Source organism: Nycticebus coucang, chromosome 3, assembly GCF_027406575.1.
Source record: "Nycticebus coucang isolate mNycCou1 chromosome 3, mNycCou1.pri, whole genome shotgun sequence".
Taxonomy (NCBI): Eukaryota; Metazoa; Chordata; class Mammalia; order Primates; family Lorisidae; genus Nycticebus; species Nycticebus coucang.
In genome coordinates, this window is record NC_069782.1 from 130929455 (window position 1) to 130947975 (window position 18521).

The 18521-nt window shown below is 52.9% G+C and overlaps 2 protein-coding genes across 6 annotated transcripts; both read right to left on the reverse strand.

Moving 5' to 3' along the window:
• Positions 1–2662: 2662 nt before the first annotated feature.
• FGF8 (fibroblast growth factor 8) lies at positions 2663–9183 on the reverse strand. Of its 2 annotated transcripts, XM_053583111.1 has the most exons (6): positions 8940–8971; positions 8806–8842; positions 8185–8271; positions 7778–7958; positions 3982–4088; positions 2720–3169 (listed from the first exon to the last, which is right to left on the reverse strand). In XM_053583111.1, the coding sequence occupies exons 1-6, from the start codon at positions 8969–8971 to the stop codon at positions 2879–2881; spliced, it is 735 nt and encodes a 244-aa protein (XP_053439086.1). In that variant the 3' UTR covers positions 2720–2878. The 2 variants fall into 2 exon arrangements, with proteins under 2 accessions (XP_053439084.1, XP_053439086.1); XM_053583109.1 differs by lacking the exon at positions 8185–8271 and having other exon boundaries at positions 2663–3169; positions 7778–7925; positions 8940–9183.
• A 5065-nt stretch (positions 9184–14248) lies between these two features.
• On the reverse strand, positions 14249–18440 carry NPM3 (nucleophosmin/nucleoplasmin 3). 4 transcript variants are annotated; one of them, XM_053583101.1, is made up of 6 exons: positions 16631–18440; positions 15733–15815; positions 15384–15503; positions 15174–15267; positions 14690–14796; positions 14249–14599 (listed from the first exon to the last, which is right to left on the reverse strand). In XM_053583101.1, exons 1-5 carry the CDS (start codon positions 16818–16820, stop codon positions 14699–14701), a joined length of 585 nt encoding a protein of 194 aa, XP_053439076.1. In that variant the 5' UTR covers positions 16821–18440; the 3' UTR covers positions 14249–14599; positions 14690–14698. The 4 variants fall into 4 exon arrangements, 2 of the variants coding, with proteins under 2 accessions (XP_053439076.1, XP_053439077.1); XM_053583102.1 differs by having other exon boundaries at positions 16164–18440; XR_008378742.1 differs by having other exon boundaries at positions 14690–15267.
• Positions 18441–18521: the final 81 nt, after the last annotated feature.

Sequence of the window (18521 nt, forward strand, 5' to 3'; positions counted from 1 at the left end):
ATTGCTCTCAAACAAATGAAATGTGGGTAATTACTGGGCTGGGGGCTGGACAGGCGACCGTGCAGATAAAAGCGTTTCCTGGACAGTCCCTTCATTTGCATGGCATCAGAAGCTGCTCAGAAGGTGTGACTTTTCCCACAGTGAGACCCCAGCTTCTTGCACAATAAAGCCAGGCTGCTCGCCCAGAATTAATTAAAGGGGGAGGGGAGCAAAGGAGGAGGCACTAAGAGGTGGGGGAGCTGGAGAGAGCTGTCTAGAGCCCCTTCCTCACATCCCCAATGTCTATGTACCAGGAGAAACCCACTCTGTCCAGAGCCCCTTACCCACTTTAGCAGGCATAAGAGGTAGAGTGGACAGACTCCAAGGCCTCCCACTGAGCCCTGAAATTCCTGATCTACCTGCATGGTCTGAGCCTGGGATTTGGGCCTGCAATTTTGGGAGGGCACATAGTTAAGAAGCCTTGGGCTGCCCCCATCCTAAGTGAAGTCCCAAAGAACAGAGACCTAGTCTCCTATGGGACCAGCACAGGGGCATCTCAAAGAAGGCAGTGGAAGAAGTCCAGATCAGAGGCCTCAGTTAAGAAGGCTGGGCCAGCTGTGGGCTTAGGAGACCTGCCCCTGGGCTTGAGCTCTCCCACGGTGTGGTGTGATGCCAGTCTCACCAAACACACACCCACACCCCCACTACCCACACCATGGCCTGGCCAGCACTCCCATGGCACGACCAGGCCATCCTAAGCCCAGACTAGCCCTCCTTCACAGTTAGTCCTTGACAGATGCCTGCTGCTTGTACCCCTGGCCATGACTACCTTGAGATCTACGTTCCAGTCCCATCCCATTTGAAGCTGCTCTCCAATAGGCCCATCTCTCTAAGGTCAGCAGTCTCTTCTTGGATAGCAGTTAATTCCCTGGGCTCTTCTGCAGCACTTGAGCTCAGCACCTTCTGCCCATAGCTCTCCAACCAGACCTCCCCCAAACATAACACTTGTCCCAATTGTCAACACCAGCCTTGGCAATCCCCCTTTAATATGCCACCAGCTTGGACCCTGGCGGCTGCTCTTTTCCTTCATCTTTTGGAGCCTGATTTCTCAAAAAGGACCAGTTCTTGAGTCTCCAACCCATATCCCTCATAGACCTAGGCGCACAGAGAAAAGTACTTCTTTCACCCTCGGCAGAGTGCCATAGCTCGCAGCAACCTCAAACGCTTGGGCTCAATTGATCCTCTTGCCTCAGCCTCCCAAGTAGCTGGGACTATAGGCACCTACCACAACACCTGGCTTGTTTTTAGAAATGGGGTCTCACTCTTGCTCTGGCTGGTCTCGAACTCATGAGTTCAAATGAGAAAAGCCCTTTTTTTTTTTTTTGTGGTTTTTGGCCAGGGCTGGGTTTGAACCCGCCACCTCCGGCATATTGGACCGGGGCCCTACTCCTTGAGCCACAGGCACCGCCCAGAAAAGCCCTTTTTAAAAGACTTGAATCCATGGTTAACAGCTCTGGTTCTAGCCTAGCCATCATTTCTGGCCCTGAGATGACCTGGGCAAGTGTTAGCAATGACTCCTGTTAATAGTTAGAAAGTCCATGGAGGTGCCTATAGCTCAGTGGGTAGGGTGCTGGTCACATACACTGAAGCTGGCAGGTTCGAACCCAGACTGGGCCCCCTAAAACAACAATGACAATTGCAACCAAAAAAATAGCTGGGTGTGTGGTGGGTGCCTGTAATCCCAGCTACTTGGCAAGCTGAGGCAAGAGAATCACTTAAGCCCAAGAGCTTGAGGTTGCTGTGAGCTGTGACGCCATGGCACTCTACAAGGGTGACACCTTGAGACGTGGTCTAAAAAAAAAAAGAAAGAAAGAAAGTCCTGGCTCCATGCCTGTAGCTCAGTGGTTATGGCACCAGCCACATACATCAAGGCTGGCGAGTTCAAACCCAGCCTGGGCCAGCTAAAACAATGACAACTGCAACAAAAAATAGCCGGGTGTTGTGGTGGGCGCCTATAGTCCCAGCTACTTGGGAGGCTGAGAAAAGAGAATCACTTAAGCCCAAGAGTTTGAGTTTGCTGTGAGCTGTGACACAACAGCACTCTACTGAGGGCAACATAATAAGACTGTCTAAAAAATAAATAAATAAATAAATAAAAACCTTAAAAAATATATTAGAAAGTCCATGTCTGAGAGCTCCCAGAACCAACTAAGAGCCTCTTCTTTCCTCTTTCCCTGCTTCTGTCCTCCCAGAAAAGCCCCTCTGAGTGACAGTGATGGGGACAGCTGACAGGTATGGGTCCTTAGGCTGAGGGAAGCTAGTCAGAGCTTGTGCCTGATCTGTTACATCTCCCAGCAGCCTGCCAGCTGAGGCAGGGCAGGAGGAAAGGGGGTAGAACTCACTCTCCAACACACACTTTTAATATGCAAATTAAATAAATATTTCAATCATTTAATAGCAACTAATACACAACCACCACCACCACCCCCACTGACACCCAACCCTAAAAGAACTGGCCTGTGTCACAGTCCTTGCTTTCCAGCTCCACCTGGGGGTGCAGTGGAGTTTCTGGCCACCTGATCAGAAACCCTCCCCACCCCATACAGCCAGCCCCCACCAGTATCCCTGTGTAGGCCATGAATGGGCCTTTCTGAGAATTAAGAAGACAGACACCACAGCCAAGTGGAATACAAAAATAGAGCCTCTCTTTTGTTTAAAAAAAAAAAAAACTGCAAAAAACCCCAACAGCAAACAGTATCAACAACTGGAACCTCTGGCTCCCCAGCACCTCCCCAGCCTGCAGCAGCGCAGATCTCATCTGGCTTGAGTTTCTCTTTTGTGAGCCCCCACCAGAGGAGGGTCTCCTTGTCTGGCCTTGCGTGGAGGGGCCGGCAGGCACCTATCGGGGCTCAGGGGCCCAAGTCCTCTGGCTGCCACGCAAGCTGCGCGTGAAAGACGGGTAGTTGAGGAACTCGAAGCGCAGGCTCTGCTCGGTGGTGTGGTGGCCACGGGGCAGCCTCTTCATGAAGTGGACCTCACGCTGGTGCTGTCGTGTCTTGGAACCCTTCCGGGGCCGGCCCTTGCGGGTGAAGGCCATGTACCAACCCTCATACTTGGCATTCTGCAGCGCTGTGTAGTTGTTCTCCAGTACTATCTCCGTAAAGACGCAATCCTTGCCTTTGCCGTTGCTCTGCAGGTAGTGGGGCCAGACACTACGTTACAGAGCCCCCCATCACAGGCAGAGGGCAAGCGGTCCCAGAAGCAGGTGGCACCTCAGCAGATGGCGAGGTGGGCAGGAGCTGCAGCCCCACCCCCTACCCAGGCACCCGTTCTCTAATCCCTCACAACCCGCAGCCCACCCGGCAACTTCCTGTCCTCCTGGGCAGCAGTGACACATGGTTGTCTACGGAGGGGCTGGGCCCCAACGCAGAGAGGCAGGGAGGGGGCTCCAGAGCCTGCCTGCTCTGGCCTCCTGCCCACCAGTCTGGCCACCCGTCTCCCCACCTGCCCTCCTCAGCCACTCAGGACTCCTGGCCCCAAGGCAGCCACCCTCTGGGGGAGGGGAGGCCTGTGAGGAGACTCTTGAGTCCCAAGCCCCAGAAGCCCAGGAAGCGGGTAGCTCCAGGCTGGAGAGGAGCCGTGACTAATGGAGCCATTTCAGAGCTCGGCCGAGGGGCTGGGCCTGCGGCTTACTGAACATTCCAAATGCTGGTACCATGTAATTGGACATAATAGCAAAGCAATTTGGCGATTTGTTAAAAAGATATATGGAATTTACCAACCCCCTCAACCCCTTCCCTAGCCTGCCTTCTTCCTCCTTCACTTTTATAGTTTTCATCTCTAAAGCAGTTTCCTTCTCCCTTACTCCCATCATTAGGTAACCCCAGGTAGCTCTGTACCTCTGCCCACCTTGAGATCAGAGCTCAAAACTGTCCTGGAGGAGCTTAGCCAGGCCAGCCCCTCCCCAGGCCCCAGAGGCCCAACCTCCCTTCTGGGTCTCACCTTGGCGATCAGCTTCCCCTTCTTGTTCATGCAGATGTAGAGGCCTGTCTCAGCTCCTCGGACTCTAACTCGGCTCCCAAAGGTGTCTGTCTCCACAATGAGCTTTGCTATTGGGGAAGATAGGCGAATGGTTATTGGAAGACCCTGATCCCAGCTGTTGCCCTTCCTCATCCCAGATGGCCCACAAACTTGTCACATTCCTACAGCAACTGCTCTCAGGGTCAGGTACCCAAAACCTAGGCTCCAGCCTAGCCAAGTTACTGATGTGCTGGGTGACCCTGGGAAAGGGCAAGTTTACAGACCAGGGGTGAATGGTTCTGGGTTCCACAGAGCAGTCTTGGAGCCATGAAATTGAAAAGGCTGAAGCTTTGGGCGGCACCTGTGGCTCAAGGAGTAGGGCGCCGGTCCCATATGCCGGAGGTGGTGGGTTCAAACCCAGCCCCAGCCAAAAAAAAAAAAGAAAAGGCTGAAGCTTCATTCCTTCTTCCTCTCTTTTTAAACTAGACAGTAATGACTTCTATGTTGAAGATCCAAGTAAAGTTTAGTTTTTTTTTTTTTTTTTCTTTTTGAGACAGTTCTTGCTGTGTTGCCTAGGCTAGAAGGCAATGGTGTCATCATAGCTCTCTGCAACCTCAAACTCCTAGGCTCAAATGATGTTCCTGCCTCAGTCTCCTGAGTAGCTGGGACTACAGGCATGCACCACCAGCTATGTAAAATTTAATTTGATCAGAGTTCCACAGCTAATCAAGAGATCTCTGAGGATCCTTACAACTCAGAATATTTTTTTTTTTTTTGAGACAGAGTCTCAAGCTGTCGCCCTGGGTAGAGTGCAGTGGCTTTATAGCTCACAGCAACCTCCAACTCCTGGGCTCAAGCAATCCTCTTGCCTCAATTTTTCTAATTTTAGTGGAGATGGGGTCTTGCTTTTTGCTCAGGCTGGTCTCGAACTCAAGAGCTCAAGCTATCTACCCGCCTCAGCCTCCCAGAGTGCTAGGATTATAGGCATGAGACATCACACCCAGCCGTAACTTGGAATATTATGTGCACATGCCTTGGAGATCATTAATAAACATCCAGGTCCAACAATGACCTCCAATCCTGAAGCTAAAGATAAAAGTTTTCTCTCCTATTTCTGCCACCCACTTTGGATTCTAACTTATACAGTCTTGGCCACCTCCCATGACCCCTATCCCCTGGGCAGCCCTGCTCTGCTCAGGTGATAGGGATGGTGACAGCTCTCCCTATATACATACACACACGTAGCTGAAAGCCAGCTGCTTTCTCATAACTTCAGACACCTGCTGGGTGGATCCTAGCTCTTCTCCTAGGCTTCCCAGTCACCAAGGTCCCTCAGCCCCAGGGTCCAGAAATCAACAACTTAATTATCTTTTCTGTTTGAACCATCCTCACAGCTGGACTTCTCACCCCAGCAACCAAATCCCTTCTGTGGGTGAGGAGGGCTAGGAGGCTAGGGTTGAATTCTGTGTCTTCTCCCCACTCCCCTCCTCTAGACTTGTCATAGATGCCTGTCCGGTCTACCTCTCTATGCAGCTCCTCTCTTAGAGGCTATCCTCAAGAAGGGAGTAAGGGCTGATTTAGCTACTTGAAATGAGATAGAGGAGATGGCTCTCCTGTCTTTCCTACTGCAATGTCCATCCTTTCACCTCCTTGAAAAAGCTGTTCTGAGACTTAGCCTGCATTGACACGAGGCACCTTCTCTGTCTCTAAAATCAAAGACAGAGGTGGAGGGCATTGAGGTCAGTTAGGCAGCCATTCCTCCCAGGCTGTGACTCCCCCATTTCACATAGGCACAGCACTGGGACCCAGTGGTCAGACTCCCAGTGGTCTCCAATCTGGTTCCCCAGTGTGTGTGTGTGTGTGTGTGTGTGTGTGTGTGTGTGTGTGTGTGTGTGACAGTGGTGGGGGAGGGGGTTGGGGGTATGGGAGAATGAAGCTGTCACCTTCCCACCCATTCACCTGCTCTTAGGCCTAGCCATGGTGCTCATCCCTCTCCTGATCTGCTTTCTAAAGCAACAAGTGAGTGCTTTTTAAGGGCCAGGAAGGATATTGACTGGAGAAGGGGTAAAAGGGTCCCCCTCTGAGGGTTCTAGCCAAATGGGGCAGATGGGGATAGAGTAGTTGCCTCTGTTCCTTCCTGGGGCCCATAAAGAAGCAGTTGAGACCTCTCTGCTATTCTCCCCAAACTCTTAGGGGCTGCACACTCTAAGCACCTCTGTTCTTGGGGCCTCCAGCTCCTACTCCTACCCTGTAGGCAAGGACCAGAGAACCTAGGAAGCCTCCAATATATCTAAAGAGAGAAGTGGGTATCATCTCCTCTTCAGATGTCTGAAGACTGATTCCCCCACTGCCAGCTTGGCTTCTCCTTCCCTTCCCCAAATCCAAGGATGCTAAGCCATTTGCTGCAATGGAGCAAATCCTGGAGGAGCCAGGAGAAGGGCAGCAAGTAGCCAATTTGGAGGGACAAAGGGACCATAGGCCGACTCTGCCAGCCCAGCAGGGGAGCTCGGCCACCGGGCAGGCTGCCCCCACCCCCACCCCACAGAGCCCCCACTCTCCTTCCCGGATAGATCTGGGGAGCTGGGGTTGAAGTTTACAGCGGCTTTCCCAACAGGGCTTTTGGAAAGCTTAACATTTTCAAACCTATTCTTCCACCCCAGTGACAGATTTATCCCAGGAAAATTATGTCTCCTCCTCCAGCTTTGAAGGGAAGTCAGCTACGTCCATGCAGAAAAAATGCAGCGAGACATACTCGATCCCCCAAACTGGCTCGAGAAGAGGAGAAAGTATTCAGGAAATGTTAAAAAAGGTGAAAGTAAGAAGAGTTTTAATCGCTCTGCCAGACGCGGGGGTCTCTCCAGAGATTCATAGAGAACAATCTTGAACCTCTTTTTTAACATTTACAGACTTGCAACTCCTTTCAAACTCCACATCTGAAAAAAGGCTCGTTCTTTTTCTGTTTTATATCATTCTTCATTTTTCTTCTTAGCTCTTAAAATGCCTCACCTTTTTATTACATTTTAATAGAGTCTTCCCCTCTCCTTTCATGCTTGTTTAACTTGGTCATTATTTAAAGGTTTTTAAACTCACAATAATCGCTCTCTAAAAACAACACCAGCCGCCCAGAGGGCTTGCTTTTCTCTTGGTACATCCAGGACTCTGGAAATTGGCCCCATTTCAAGGCAGGAATATTGAATGTTTTAGAAATCAATCAGTCCTCGGCCTCTCTGCCGGCAGTAGCTCCCTGCACTCGCCACCCCACGGGGAGCTAGAAGCCCTTGCCTGGGTTCCCGGGCAAGCGGAGCTGGGAGGGCCCCTTTCCAAGCCTAGTCCTGGTGTAACTGACCCTCTGATCAAAGTATTGAAAGGTTCATAGCATTCCCCTTTTCCAAGCTGGGAGAATTGAATGGATTTCTCTTCTCTTTCCCACTCTTCCTTTTTCAGGCCCAGGCGACATATCCTTTTTCAAGAGCTTCCCTTAAACCTGGGGCCTCCTCCCTGTGGGCCCCTAGTCTCTACCTACAGGTGGGGAGGTGCGCATGAAGAGTGGTGTAAAGGGAGATTCCTGGATTCATTCATCTGCAGGGCATGGAAGGGGACACCTGTGGCCAAGTAGTCCCCAGGGTTTCTTCCCTATCCCTCACTTCTCCCCTGCAAACTCCTTCCCTTCTGAAATGGGGAGCCTGCAGGCCTTTGGCCAGTTCAGCTGGGGACTGGAAGTCCAGTCACCACAAGCAAGCTACCTTTACACCAAGGGGTGCCATGCAGGGTGCCTTACCAAAGGGGTCCCCGTCTTCTGCCATGGCATTGATGCGTTTGTTGGCCAGGACCTGCACGTGCTTCCCACTGGTGCGACTGTATAGCTGGTAGGTCCGGATGAGGCGGCGGCTGAGCTGATCCGTCACCAGGCTCTGCTCCCTCACATGCTGTGTAAAATTAGGTGAGGACTGAACAGTTACCTTTAGGAAATTGAAAAATACACAACACACCATTATAATGCTACTCTGCCCAGGGGCCAAAGTGGCCCCCATTGCCCACCCATCATCCCCCTCACTGCCCCAGGCAGCCAACAGAGGCTGGGGGAGGTCCCCCCCAATATGCCAGCCCAGACCACCATCCCCCACCTAGGAAAGTTGGGGAGACCCAGCCCTGGATGAATGAGCCCGGAGGAGAATCTGGACCCACCTGTTGGGCAACACCCTGGGGCTCCCGGCCAGCCCCGAATAGGGAAGTGAGCTCCCTGCCCAATGCAGGCCCTCGGCCCGGGCCTTCCTAGAGAAGCAGGGCGCTTTTAAGTAGGGAGGCAGCCCTACCCGACCCGTGACATTTATAAAGACAAATTTACGGAGCAAATGTTGAGAGCTCAGAGGACCTGGGCACCCGATCTCTGGGCCAAATTGGTCACAAGTCTCCCCAACAGCTGCGGAAAGGGTCCCTGATGCAGTTACCGGACTCTTCTCGGTAATGAACATCCCCTGGCCCCAGCTGCCCCCTCCCTCAGCGGCCAGGTGTGGCCGTCCATAGGGTTCCTTATCCACCCCAACCTGGCGAAGATGCGTGGGAGACGCGCGGTACTGCCAGACCTTGGGTTCTAGCCTTTCCACTCGCTCGCTGGGTGACCTTATGCAGGGCTCCACCTCTCTGTTCCTTAGCTCCCTTCTCAGGGTAGTAGGGACTGGATTTCTAAGGTTCCTTCCAACCTAGCCACCCTTGCCACAGAGTTGGTCCTCGGGGCCCTACCCTACATTGCCAACCAGAGTCCCCTGCCGGCCCACCCGGTCCCCGCTTCTGCGCGGTACTCCTTACCTGGGCTTGGAGGCAGAGAACCAGCAAGTGCAACAGCCTGTGGGAGACAAAAGCGGGCGGGAGAGAGGCGCGGGGTGAGCGGAGCGGGCGCGGCTGGCCCGGCCGGGCAGGGACACGGGGGCAGCGGTACTCACAGGCAGCTCAGTGCGGAGCGGGGGCTGCCCATGGCGCGCGGCCCGGGAGCACCGAGAGCCCCGGCGGGATCAAACCTTCCCGCAGGAGGCTGCAGAGGGATGAGCTGGGGGTAGGCGGAGGGAGGTTTGGATGCGGGAGCCCAGCTGCGGTCTAGACGAGGCTCCTCGAGTCCCGTGGAATGTCGTGCTTGTTGCGCCGCGCTGAGTCGCTCTGCGCCGCTGCGGGAGCCTGTGGCCGCTGGCTACTCAGGAGCAGGAGCAAGCGGGAGGGTAACGGGCCACAGGGTGGGTGGGTAGGTGGAAAGGGAGGGGGAGGGGTGGGGCGGGGGGCGCCGCACCGGGCGCGAGGGGGGAGCACGGGGCGGGCGGCCCGAGCCCGCAGCCCCCGGCTGGGAGCTGGGGCCCGGACGCAGCCCGGGGCGGGGGCGGGGCGAACCGGGGCGGGGCGGCCGACGGGTCTAGGATTGGGGGTCGGGACTAGGGGAGGGGTCTGGAACTCGCGGGAGGGGCGGGGGTGGCCGGTGTGGGCGCCTCCCCCTATACCCGGCCTGTCCCCTTACTAGCTCTTGGGTCCCGGACACGTGGGGATGAGGCGCCTCGGGCAGCCTGCTCTGCTGGGCCCCGAAACAGTGAGCTGGGGCTTCCTGGACCGCCCGGTACGCCGGAGTCCAACGGGGTTAGGTCTCCCAGCGGTCCCTCGTCCGCTGCCACTTCCGGCTGTGCGGCCTGTCTACGAGCCACCTACTGTGTGCTAGGGTTGGACCTGCCACCTAGAAGCAACCGCTACCAGTGGTATGAATGACTGTGTGCCTGTCTCGCACAGTGCGTGCCTGTGCGATCCGTACCCAGCTGAACACCTTGCCCTGCTCCTCTCCTGTCTTGTTCAGTCTCCAAGGGGGCCCTGGGAACCAAAAACCCCAGCCTCTACCGCATTATTACTATCACCCCTTCTGTCTCGCCGCCACTAGCCTGAAGCTTGAGAGGAACCTTGAACCACCTTTGTAGAGAGGGGAGCCCAAAGGTCCCTGGCAAGTCCCACAGCCACTACCCTCCCCCCAAAACCCAGCAGGAAACAGGGGCAAAAATAACTATTCTCAGCAGCGTTTCCTAGGGGAAGAGACTTAGGTACTTAGATACAGACCACCCAGCCCTTTCCCCCTCAGGGTCCCTTATTTTTTCATTTCACAGGCATTTACACACCTACTGTGTGCTAGGCATGGGATGGTGCATTGGGTCAACTGCGGGTGGGAGCGAAGATAGGCACTTTCCCAGCTCCTCACCTCATTGCTTCCCTCTAAGGTTTTCTGGAAACCCTGAGCTATCACACTGCTTCTGTAGGAGCAGCCTGTGGGCAAAAGTGCTCTGGGACAGGTACTTGTAAGGAACAGGTGGAGTCACAGATGACCTACCCAGCTGCTGCCTTCATCCACAACCTCCCTGTCCCCACTGGCCTCCTGGCCCTGGGGGTAGCACTGGCGGAGTTAGGGGAGTCCCACAGAGCCATTAGGCTAGAGGAAGCAGGCAGGACCTTGTCCAGCAGCACAGCCAGCTTCTGCCTACTCCCCTGGCTTTGTGTCCACTTTTCCCTGTGCCCCATCTTTCCCAACTCCCAGCCATCAATGCACATCAAGAAATGTTGAGAAGGGAAGTTAAAGGACTTATCCCAAGATAACTTCCCTCCTCAGAGAAGTAAACTTCCTGAACCCACCTGCTACTCCCCTCCAAGAGTCTGCTCATTCACGAGGCTCCTGTCTTTACCAGCTCATAAATCGCAGCTCAGGGCACAGACTCAGCAGAGCTGTTCTGCAGTTATTATTTGTTGAATGAATTAATTAATGAATAATGGGGAAATTGGCTGAGCATTTAGACATAAGTCAGCCCATGTGCAACTTCCCCAGGGAGACTTGCCTTCACCCCCACCCAACAGATAATAATCATAAACATTACCATTTATTGAGCACTTGTATTTGCTAAAGGCTTGGCAGGCACTGTCTCCTCTCAACCCCACTGGCAGGTTCAGGTGGACTCTAGTGGCCACAGCCCAGGCCAGTCCTTTTCCTTCATTGTACTCTGCTTAAGGATTGAGTCATGATTTGTTCAATATAAGCTTCCTTCTCTGCACTGCTCCAAGCCAGTAAGGGTGATGTCTGTTTGCTCACTGTCTTAACCTCACACTCATGAAAATGTTTGTTATTAATGAATAATTGAAAGAGAGATGAGGAGCAGGGACTGGACACTTCCTAAAAGGGATTGGCCTTCTGCCCACCATGGACCCAGTTCTCTGAAAGTAAGTCTGATGATAGGAACAGAGAGCAGCCATCTGGTTGTGTGTACATGGTCCCAGAGTCAAAACTAGAGCCAGACTGGACACCTTCCCTTCCCTGAGTTGGGGTGGGGGCAGAGGACCTGGCTCAGACCAGCATTAAACTCTGGTTGTCTCTGGGAAGATTCTGAGAGCCCTGAGTTGAACTTCAATGGTCTTCATCTATTCCCTTCCCTCTCCCCTGGAAAAGATTAACATCTTGGAAAAGGGTCCGAGGTCAGAGTGTTAGTTCTACCCCTAACCTCTGCCAATGAGCGTTTGCAGGACCAGAATTCCTTTACTTTCGGAGACCCTCCCAGGAACTGGAGGCTCACCCAATACGTTGAGACTCTCCTCATCGCTCCCCAAATCCATACGTCTAGGGGAGAGGGGCAGATGGGTTCACCCCCACAGTAGGCACCTAGTTCTGCCCCGGCACGCCCAGTGACTGACAGATGCAAATGTTCCGCCGGGTCCCCGCAGGCCGCTACCTCCCTGGCTCGCCCGCCCGCTCTCCCGCCTCCCGGCCGGCTCCCTCTTTCCTTTATCTTATCAAAGCCCCGTAATTACAATTGCTATTTTGTTTCCTCGAATCTGCAATCAGAGCTCCCGGGCCCAGATGAGCGAGCGCCTGTCAACCTGATCGCTGAGTGACGGGTTGAGCTTGGCCACTTTTCTCCGCCGCTCCCACACTTGGCAAACACAAACACACACATGCACACTCCCTGGTCTGCAAACACAAACACACACTCCTCGCCAACACAAACGGCCCCTCTCCGCAGACACGCCCTCGCCGGCACCCAAACACACACCTTCAGCCTCTTCCAAAACGCACCCCTGGCCCACCCCCCCGACACGCCCCCAGGCCCCTCAAATCCATGCCGGCAGGAGCTGGCCACTGGGACTGCAGCTCCTTCGCACTGCGCGCTCCTGCACCACGATGTTCCAAGCGCCCGTGGGCTCTCAGCCGACTCTTCAAATGCAAATCACTGGGACTACATTATGCACTTCGGGCCTGTCTGGGAGCCATTCCCCTAAGCACCCCAAATACGACCCTGCCCCTTCTTCAGCGGTCGGCAAGCCCCAGCGTACGGCTTCATTCAGCAGCGCTCAAAGGCCAGAGTAAATTGGCAGAGCTCCCACTGTGTGCTTCAGGGGCCAGAAAAGGGTGATGGAGAAGCGGGAGCAGGGAGGGAGTAAAAAACAATTCACAGCACTGGGCGCCCCATCGGGCTGGGTCATTCCCGACTCAGAATCGATGTGGATTGGGCCACCACTGCAGGCAGGAGTGTGCTCAGCGACGGCCCACGCCCGCCAGGGAACTGACCAGGAAAACAGGCCCGCCAGGAGACTGACCAGGAATACAAGGAACCGTCGGTGGCGTCATTGGGGAGGCAGGGGGTAATTACTGGAGCGAGGCCACGCGCAGGGGGTAGATGGGTCAGCCTGGCAGGCTTCCAGAACAGATTACTGCGCTACACTCAGCCAGACTCTCTCGCGTCTCCAACCAAGCACGTGCCGAGGTCTTTGTAGGCTGGAGCCGAGATGAGGAAGGGAAAGGAGTTGTGAATACCACAGCCCGACTCCCCTACTCTAACAAGGGTCCTTCCCGTGAATGAATGTTCGTGCACATGCTAGCAAGCCCAATGACTTACTCCTTCGCCTTCTGCCTAAATTTCGGCCGTGGGTACCACTAGCCGAGCCGTTAATGGCAGCTGGTGAAGCGGTCTCGACCACCAGAGGGCGCCAACGCCACCTTACTCTCTCCCGCCAACCCTGAGCCTCTCGCGACGAGTGGCTCCAGGACAAGCTGCCCTCTTCGCCTTGGCTCTCCAGTGGAAACGTTTCAGGAAAGCAATCCCGGAACGAAGAAAATCGCCTGCGACCCTGATCACCGCAACATGAAGAGGAGTCACCTTTCTCTGTTCTCGAGGACAAAGGGGGGTTGAAAATTGCACCCACTAGTTCCCCATCACGGGGTTGGGAGAACCTCCTTCTTTAGGGTATGTGTTGAGGAGAGAGTGCTTCTCCGTATTATGGGGACTCTCTTCAAAGTTTACCTTACCTGCCCCAATACCAGCCCCTTGGGGGTTATCTTGGGACCCCTCCCCCTTGCCCACTCACTTGGCCAGACTGGTCCTGGAATTGGCCTGACCCCACCAGGCCCTGTTCTCTGTCCATCCTCAGCCTGTGTCTGGCCCCAGGGTGTCTGGAGAGGTAATGCTTTGTTTGTCTGTTTGTTTGTGGGGCATTGTCAACTCCCCAACACAGCTGCTGAACTGCTGACCCCAAATCTGATCACACATATGCTCATCCTCACACCAGGTACATCCCTTCTTCCTGGCATAGTTGCAGCCAAAGCCCAGAACCACCTAATTCCAGACACCAGAGACCACCAGACAAAGCAGTGTGTTGCGGGGACAGGAATCCCTCTTAGCTCAAGAGCCCAATTCCCAGGGGCCCCTTTCTGCCCCCATATGCCAGGCCACCCGGATTCTGGTTTCCTTGTCACCCAATCTGGCCAGTCCCCTCCATCTGGCCCCTGGAATCAAGTTTCTAAGGGTCCAGCCTTGCTCAGACTCAAAGGAGGAGCAAAGACTGGTCCCTGCCCCACCCCTTGCAGGCCCTCTCTGGGCCTCAGCCCCCTCATGGGGTTAAGGATGTACATTCCTCAGCCTGCTTAAGCCCCCTTATCTGCCCCCTGCCCATCAACCTGAGTGCTGACAGAGGCCCAGGCCCCTTGTTTGGACGCTGATAACCTCCTGCAATGGCCCTCCCCCACCTGCAGGGGCTGGGAACAGACTAAGTGTTGGGAGGTCCCCTTCCCAAGGCAGTTGGGCCCAGGCTTCATCCTGGCCCAGGGACCAGAGAATAATAATATCCCACATTCCCCCACCCTCCCACAGGCCAAGAGCCACCCTCAGTGCTGCTACAGTGCCACCTGGTGGTCCCCAGGGGAATATCACCCAGCGTGGGAAGAGGCCACACAAATGAGTTGCAAAAATTTCACAGCACTTTATTTCAACCTTCATCCAAATATGTAAAAAGTGCTAAAAACATGTAGTTCTGACCTCCAGACACTAACCTCCAATTCTCATAGGCAGGTGGGAAGGGAGGGATGATCAGGATAAAAGTTCAGAATTCCTCCCACCCCTAGAGAAAAGGGAAGCCCCTGGCATGGCACACAACCAGAATACCAGGTCCCTATGGAGAACAGGCCCCTTTCCTAGCTCAGGCTCAAGTCCCTCAAACCAAACCCCACCCCAAACTCTCTTCAAGTGAAGAAGAAACACTTTAAAATTCTTGAAACTTGTCCAGGAACATGGTGCATGGCGCAGGTAGCAGGCAGCTGGCTGACCTAGGAAGAGCAAATGGGGGTCAGCATCCAGGCCTTTGCCTGCTCCTCCCTCCCCTCCCAGAGACTTCTGGCAGCCTTCCCTCTACTCACCAAGGAGTGCTAGGGCTTGCCCCTGTGCTTTTTGGCAGGAAGGATGGGACACAACTCAGCCTCCTCTTCACTCTCCTCTTCCTCAGAAATATCATTGCTTATAGTAACTGATGGACACACAAGGAAGTAGGGGGAGGTGGCCCCTTTCACACCACACTTACTTACGGTCTATGGTGACAGTCTTGCAGGAACTCTGGTCTCCCAAAGCTTATAGTCTAGGTGGGAAGAACCTCAGGCACTAAACTGGGCAAGAGAGAGCTTAAAAGAGTCCACATCACTGTAGCTGGAGAAACTGGGACAGGTTCCATGAAGGAGGTAGGCTTGAGTAGGACAGAAAGTACAGGGCACAGCACAGGAGGGCATGCAGGTTTGCATTGGGGCTGAGCTGGGAGATGAGACTGGGATGGGGCAGAAGTGTGGAGTGGAGGGGGGACCTGATGAGAGTCCACTGGAGGCAAAGAAGAGGGCCCACCCCTCCTCTCACCAATCTGATGCCGCCCAGTGATCCGCACAGGACCAGAGCCTGACTTCAGGCGGAATGTTACAGGTGGTTGGAGCTGGAAGTCATCTAGGCTGAGCTGGAAGGAAGACAAGGATGAAGGCCTAGCCTACACCTAGCCCACCCCACCTATGATGAATACTAAAGTCCTCAATCCCCTCACCACAACCACCAAGGTAAGGCTGGGGAACTCACCATGGGCTGGCAGGACAACTTGAGGTTGGCCACAGGCACTGCAATCTCCTGGTGGTCATGGTTCCGGGCCACAACTTCTACCACATTACACTCGTCTTTGGCCCCCTCAGTGAGGCAGAGCTGGGAAGGGTACACAGGGCCTCCTCAAACGAGGGCTGACACCACTAGTGAAAGCATCTACCTTAGAATTTGTCCAGCCTCAGAGGCCCCTGGATCACCTGGCAGGGGAGCTACCCACGTGGGGCTTAAGCAGATAATATGACTCCTAGTAAAGGGAGGAGAGTTGGGTTGAGGCCCGCTAATTCCCTGCCCAGGTTTATTCGTCACTGACCCCTCCCTTACCCCTCACCATGGTCAATGACAGCACGTGCTCCGCATCATCCTCCTCTACTTTGAAGGTGAAAGAGCGGGTATGGCCGGAAAGCTCACAGCCTGGGAAAGAATAGTGTTGAATAAACTTGAGTATGCGTGTGGGAGCGTTTCACCAACCTCTTCCCCATCCCCGTCACGTGTAGCCACAGGCTGACCCGCCATTTACACGCCCACCAGACGTCTCACTCAGAACACCTGGGGCGTTCGGCCTTGGGCCCCGCCCCGTACACCTGGCGCAGGGATCTCACCGCCCCGTTTCCCTCAAGCGACCGCGTGCGCAGCCCCCCCCTGCCTTGGGGACAGCGAGGCACCGCTCCACCCCCACACACGCCACGAAACCATCGCATTCCTGTTCATCACGAGTTCTTGCCGCCCCAGTACCACCCTCAGACCTCCCTTCTCCAATACCGAAGAAAAAACTGTCCATAGTGACTGGGGCCGGGACCCGCAGACCCCCGACGCCCTCGGCTCGGACTCGGCTTTCCTGACTGAAAAACGCTAAGGCGGCAGCAGTACCGACGGCCATGCTGCAAAGGCGGTCTCTAAACTCCGCCCCCGACACGTACAAAGCGAGGAACCCTAGGCCAGTTCCGGCCCCGCCCTTTAAAGGAGACGCTCAGTACAGACAGGGGAAAAGCACCAAGGGTCTTAGCGTTTTTTCCGCCCAGCAGCTCAAACCTGTCAAGACTGCAGAAAGGGATAACAGCACAGAGCAATGGATTTAAGATTAATGTTAATGTCCTTGCTCATTTCCACGATCACGAGGGCGTCCATTTTCTACAGCTCCCCACACCCCCTTATCTAGACATAGTGTTATTTCCCACTCTTCCAACCCCAGGGTAAGCACGCAGTAGATATAAATTTGTAAATCTTACCCACTCCTCCCCAGCAAACAGCACAACAGCATACAGCATCGGATTTAGGACTGCTCCTTGTAAAAGCAAAGGAAATGAGCTCAGACTTGTCTTTGTTCCAAGAGACCGGGAGCCTTAAGGAAGACTTCCAACTCTTAAGAATTTCCACCGAAACTCTTCTGTCCTCTGAGCTTAAACCTTTTTTAGCCATGCTTCCTGGTCTAATGACCCACAACTTGTCATTAAGCTTTAGCTGATTTGATGCTAGCACGTGCTGGTAGAGCAACTAGTTAACATGTGGTACTCAACTGTTAGTCCTGGCAACCCCCCAGGTTTTTTTTAACTTTCAAACCAGCCCAGGTACATCCATCTGCCTTATATTTTCTGTCATAGGCCATTTTTCCATCTTTCATCTTTTGACTAAAGAATCAGGCAAACTGTGTTTCTTCTTATCCTATTAGATGGCAGTCACAAACTGGAAGCCCTATTCACACCAGGGTTAAACTATGGCAAAGAGGGTAGGTCATGAGACTAACATCTATAGTCTCCTCCTCTTAGCTTTTGCCTTGCAAGTCTGGAAGTCCTTTACTGGTAATGAAAGTGTAGGTGAGGGCTGACTTAAGAGCCACTCTAAGAACAGTTGTGCTGAAGCATAACTTGCTTGTTGGTGAGGCATGAAAAAGGGTAGGGAGCATACGGAAAGTAGGTTCATGGAGTACAACACACTCGTTCACTTCAAGTTTTATTTTGCCTCTTGCATGGTCTTCAGATAGTTTTACAGTTCATTTTCTACAGGAACTGAGCTGTGATCGAAACAATCAATGACATGTCATTCCAACCCTAATAAATATTCATAATCATGGAATAGTAGTACTTTATGATCTTAAGAGTGATGAAAAGTTTATACCTGGGCATCTGTTTCACAGTTAACACCTGTGACCAAAAGACCAGCCAAAGTGATTATTAAAAGCCAAGATAAAACCAAAAGCAAACTTGCTAAAAGTCCTGATTCCATATGAGGGCAATCCTGAAACCCTCCAGATAAAATACTAGAATTGTCCACTAGTGTTAAAGATATATTCAAGAAAATTGGGTAACATTCAGATGCATTAATATCTAGTAAGGAGCTTCCCTTCTTCATCTTAGTCCTCAAAAATGCAAACTTGGTTCCAGCTTTCCAACACAGATATTCTTTCTACCCTAAAAAATAAAGAGGCAACCTTCCTTCCCTTCTCACCCATTCAGTGCACACTCATAGGTCCTGGTTGGAAGTCACTAAGTACAATGCTTTAAGACTCATTCAAAGCTCACACTGGTGGAGCTCTATGAAGGAAAATGTGTTTTCAAGTTTACTTCTCTTTACTCCCTTTCCCTCACAAAGTTAAACTGCAGGGAAGCAAGATAACAAAATGCTGTTATAAATCTATGAAAAAGTCAGGCAGCCATTATGAAAAAATGAATCCTATAAAGAGATTACCCGCCAGCCTCATGCTCAGAACCCTTAAAAATAAATCTAAATGAAAATACATAAAAGGGTAGCCATAAATCATTGGTTAAAAATGTGCTCATTCTTTCTTTTAAAAACTAGATACAAACATGCAAGAATTAAAGACTCTAATTTAATAAAACCAGTAGTAACCAGTCTTGAGATTAAAGGACAACTGACCTAAGGCAAATTGGGACCATTCAGTCCCTTAACAGATGTCAAAACCAACATTTCACATGCTGACCAGCTATTCAGGTTTATTTCCAGAAGTGACTGTAGTTTGCAATAGATGGATTCCTAAAATTAGGCTATTGTGCCCAAAATGGTCATGGCCTAGGCCTAAATGGAAAACACTTTAAAAATAATAAAACTTAAAAAAAAGACAAAAAAATCCACCCTCTACTCATTTACATCATTCAAAGTGCT